Source organism: Mustelus asterias, chromosome 3 (genome assembly GCF_964213995.1).
Source record: "Mustelus asterias chromosome 3, sMusAst1.hap1.1, whole genome shotgun sequence".
Lineage (NCBI taxonomy): Eukaryota > Metazoa > Chordata > Chondrichthyes > Carcharhiniformes > Triakidae > Mustelus > Mustelus asterias.
The window spans coordinates 24,255,925-24,260,745 of record NC_135803.1 but is presented as its reverse complement, the minus strand read 5'-3'; the positions used below and the strand labels follow the sequence as shown (position 1 = coordinate 24,260,745).

Below are 4,821 nucleotides of genomic sequence, written 5' to 3'. Positions count from 1 at the left end.
TACTGCGGATGCTGGAATCTGAAACCAAAAGAAAAAATGCTGGAAAATCTCAGCAGGTCTGGCAGAATCTGTAAGCAGAGGAAAGAACTGACGTTTTGAGTGCAGATGGCCCAATAAAACCGTTAAGTTTGTCACTTCCATCCTGCACCACTTTTTATTTAGTCGGTATTTTTAAAGATAATAATCGTTTTGATTTTATTCTCGTTTCAGGAACCTCTTCTTTCAATTTCCCCTCCAAAATCTATCATTTAAAAACTAACGGGAGCTGGGGGGGGGGGGGGGGGAGGAGGAGGAGAAAAAAAACCCAATAAAACCGTTAAGTTAGTCACTTCCATTCCGCACCATTTATTACTTTGTCAGTAAAATAGTCGGTTTTGATTTTTATCTCGCTTAAGGAACCTCCTCATTTTTTTTCAAAATCTATCATTTAAAAACTAAGGGGAGGTTTGGGAGGAGGAGAAAAAAACAAATAAAACCGTTAAGTTAGTCACTTCAATTCCGCGCCAATTTTCATTTTGTCAGTATTTTTTTCCTTTTTAAAAGTCGGGTTTGATTTTTATCTCGTTTCAGGAACCTCCTCTTTCAGTTCTTAAAATCTATCATTTAAAAATTCAAATAAATTGGGGAGATGGGGGGGGAAACAAATAAAACCTTCAGTTAGTCACTTCCATTCCGCACCACTTCTTTGTCAGTAATTTTTTTCTTTTTTAAAAATACAGTAGTTCGGATTTTTAAAAATCTCGTGTCAGGAACCTCCTCTTTCAGTTATTTCTCAAAATCTATCATTTAAAAAATAAGAAGAGCTTTGGGGGAAAGGAGAAAAGAACAAAACCGTTAAGTTGGTCACTTCCATTCCGCACCACTTTTTATTTTGTCAGTAAAATCGTCAGTTTTGATTTTTATTTTCTGTTGCAGGAAGCTCCTCTTTCACTTTTTGTTTTCAAAATCATTTAAAAATTAAAATAGATGAGGGATATTGGAGGGGGGCGGCAAGGAGAAAAAAACAATAAAACCTTCAGTTAATCACTTCATTCCGCGCCACTTTTTATTTTGTCAGTATTTTTTAAAAGTACAGTTCTTGATTTTTATCTCATTTCAGAAACCTCCTCTTTCACTTCTTTTTCAAAATCTATCATTTAAAAACTAAGGGGAGCTGGGGGGGGGGGGGGAGAAAAAAAATACCGTTCAGTTAGTCACTACAATTCCGCGCCACTTTTTATCTTGTCAGTAAAATCGTAGGTTTTGATTTTTTTTCTGTTGCAGGAAGCTCCTCTTACATTTTTTTCAAAATCTATCATTTAAAAATTAAAATAAATGGGGGAGCTGGGAAGGGGAGAGGAGAAAAAAAAAACAATAAAACGGTTAAGTTAGTCACTTCCATTCCGCACTTTATTTTTGTCAGCATTTTTTTTCTTTTTTAAAAATACAGTCGTTTTGGATTTTTTTTCCTGTAAAAAGGGGTTGTATTTTTTTTCTTTTGAAGGAGGAGAAGAAGACAGTTGTTTATTTCGTTTCTAGAAACACTTTCTGTGGACGATGTTGGCGCCCACCTCCTTGTACTCGGAGGCCAGCACCCACATCTGCTGGAAGGCGGAGAGGGAGGAGAGGATGGAGCCGCCCATCCACACCGAGTACTTCCTCTCGGCCGGGGCGCACACCTTGACCGGGGTGCCGGTGGGCACCATCTTGGTCATCTCCTTCAGCATGCGTTCGTCGATGCCGGGGAAGAGGCTGGAGCCGCCTGCCAGGATGACGTTGGCGTACAGGTCGCGGCGGAGGTCGATGTCGCACTTCATGATGGTGTTGAAGCACAGCTTGTCGATGCCCGGCGCCTCGATGCCGATGTTGGCGGGCACGAAGAGGGTCTCGGGGCAGCGGAAGCGCTGGTTCTGGATCTTGATGATCTGGCCGTCGGGCAGCTTGTAGTCCTTCTCCACGTCGCACGGCTTCTTGCACATCTCGGCCTGCAGCTCGACGGCCACGTAGCACAGCTTCTCCTTGATGTCGCGCACGATCTCCTTCTCGGCCGTGCTGACGAACGAGACGCCGCTCTCGGTCAGGATGCGCACCAGGTACTCGGTGAGGTCGCGGCCGCCCAGCTCCAGGCGCAGCACGGCGTGCGGCAGGCAGTAGCCCTCGTAGATGGGCACCGTGTGGGTGACGCCGTCGCCGCTGTCCATCACGCAGCCGGTGGTGCGGCCCGAGGCGTAGAGGGCCAGCACGGCCTGGATGGCCACGTACATGGCGGGCAGCTCGAAGCCCTCGAAGAGGATCTGGCACATCTTCTCGCGGTTGGCCAGCGGGTTGAGCGGCGCCTCGGTCAGCAGCGCCGGCCGCTCGTTCGACTTGATCTTCAGGTCGTTGTCGTAGACGTAGCGCCAGATCTTGTCCATGTCGTCCCACGAGGTGACGATGCCGTGCTCCACCGGGTACTTGATGGTCAGCACCCCGCGCTTGGCCTGCGCCTCCTCGCCGATGTAGAAGTCCTTCTGGCCGGCGCCGATGATCAGCGCCTTTTGCCGCGGCTTGCCGATCACGTTGGTGAAGATGGAGCGCGGCTCCTTGTCCCCCGAAATGCCGGACTTCACCAGGCCCGAGCCGTTGTCGATCACGATGGCGGGCTGGAAGTCCACCATCCTTGCGAGCACCCCCAAAACCAGGGGGAAAATGAAAGGGGGGGATCGAAGAAGAGGGGAAAACAATGGCACCGAACACACACACTTAAACAACAAACTGCACCCACCCACTAAAGGTGTGCTTGCAATAACGCCGCTCAAACGCCAATGAAGCCCCCACACTTGCCAGGCCAGGTTTTAACATTTCTGTGAGGTCTCGCCCACTCAATTGTGACAATCTTTGGAAGAATTATGAGGAAATAATCATCAGTGATCAAGGTCACGTCAGCTAGCAACCTCTGGACAACCACTCACTTCAACAACACTCACTTCAACAAGCACCCTCCCTGTCACTCTGGACAACCACTCATTTCAGCAACATTCACTTCAACAAGTTGATCTGAGGTTGCTCTCGGCTGTCAAGAAAGCCCACAATATACACACCCTAAAAAGCAGCTTGAACCACTCTGGATTTTTGTTGCTTATACAACCATAGATTTATTAAAAATTCAGAAAACTTCATAATACATCTGAACCTATGGATTTCTGTCCCAAATCGAACACCTACATCAAGTATCATGAATGTTTCATGTTAATAAAGCTGTCACTTATCAAACTGGATTTTTTTTAACGAGGTAAGTATTATACAATATTATTGTGAGCTTTATTCTATTATTACACTATTAATGGAATTTGGTGTTTTGACCTCCTCAGTTGGAATATTTTGGTAAGAAAAAATAAATAGTTTGGCTGGTGTGTCCATCAGTGAGTCTCCTAACATGTAAGGGGCTTGTCTCTATTGCACAAAGGGACTCCCAATTATAAATAAGCCCATAGACCCAGTGAGGTGCCACCTGTAGGATCAAGACAATTAACAATTTCCTCTGCTCTGTGTTTGTAAAAAAAATGTTCATAAGGAAATCCTTTAATCCAGTAACAAGGACTGTATCTTTGGATGTACTTTTAACTAAAACTTGCTTCACAGGAGCTTTACGGACACCATGGCACAAACATGACACTGCCACATAATAGACTTGTTAACAACATTGAAGCCCTGGGAATAAAACATTTAGCCCTCAGTTCAAATTCAGTATCTTGCGGGTGGAAGGGATGGTTTACCTGAATTATCTTGGATGAATTGATCTCTCACAGGAATTCTGGCAAAGAAAGTCATTGGTGGTTCGTGCTGAATGTATGCAGTTTGATTCCAATGCCAAAATATGGCTTTCAATGACAAATCTTTTAATTGAGTTCTTTTCCCCCAAAGTCCAGACACACGCTAGATCTACAGAGAAATATGTTACTGGACCATTAATCCAGAGGCATGGATTAATGAATTGGAGATAGGACTTCAAATTCCACTTGGGGAATTAAATTCCATTGATTAAATAAATCTAGAATCAAAGGCAAGCATCAATAACGATGATCATGCAACTAATGCAGTGGTGTAGAAATCATCAAGTTCACTAATGCGCTTTCGTGAAGAAAAAACTATCTTTCTTACTTACCTGACCAGGCTTAAATGTGACTCCAAATCCACCTCAATGTGGTTGACTTTTAACTGCCCTCTGAAATGGCCTTGCAAATCCCTCAGCATAAAGCCAGATGACCACCTGGCACCATCAAAAGTACTGGACATGACAGAGACCCATTTGACTCTGCAAAGTCCTCCTCACAAACATCTGGAGACGTGCCAAAATTGGGACTGATGTCCGAGACTAGTCAAGCAACATCCTGACATAGTCATGGTCCCAGAATCATATCTTTTCAGCTAATATTCCACCATCCCATCCCCGTGCATCCAGTCCCATAGACAGAACCACTAGACCCCAGCCTCACCAATCTACCTGTCATTACATCTATCCATGACAGTATTGGTAGAGGAGTAACAATACATTCCTTTTGGAGAAAAGGCCTCATCTTCACATTGAGGATACCCTTCTTCATACTGTATGTCATTGCCCTCAATGGTTAAATGGTATAAATTCAGGACAGATCCAGCCACTCAAAACAGATTCCAGTCTTCAGCTAGTTAGAATCACTCTGCATGATATAACAAAATGTATACAACAAAGGTATGGGCCCTGACATCTTGATCGTAGTGCTGAAGGTTTATGCTCTAGAACGAGCAATAGTCTCTAGCCAAGTTGCTCCATTTCAGCTACAACACTGGTGTCTAACCAACAACGTGGAAACTTTCACAGGT

General features: G+C 44.6%; 1 protein-coding gene across 1 annotated transcript; it reads right to left on the bottom strand.

Moving 5' to 3' along the window:
* Positions 1-1,384: 1,384 nt before the first annotated feature.
* On the bottom strand, positions 1,385-3,183 carry LOC144488162 (actin-like). Its single transcript, XM_078206191.1, has one exon. It carries the CDS (start codon positions 2,634-2,636, stop codon positions 1,515-1,517), a length of 1,122 nt encoding a protein of 373 aa, XP_078062317.1. The 5' UTR covers positions 2,637-3,183; the 3' UTR covers positions 1,385-1,514.
* Between the last annotated feature and the right edge of the window lie 1,638 nt (positions 3,184-4,821).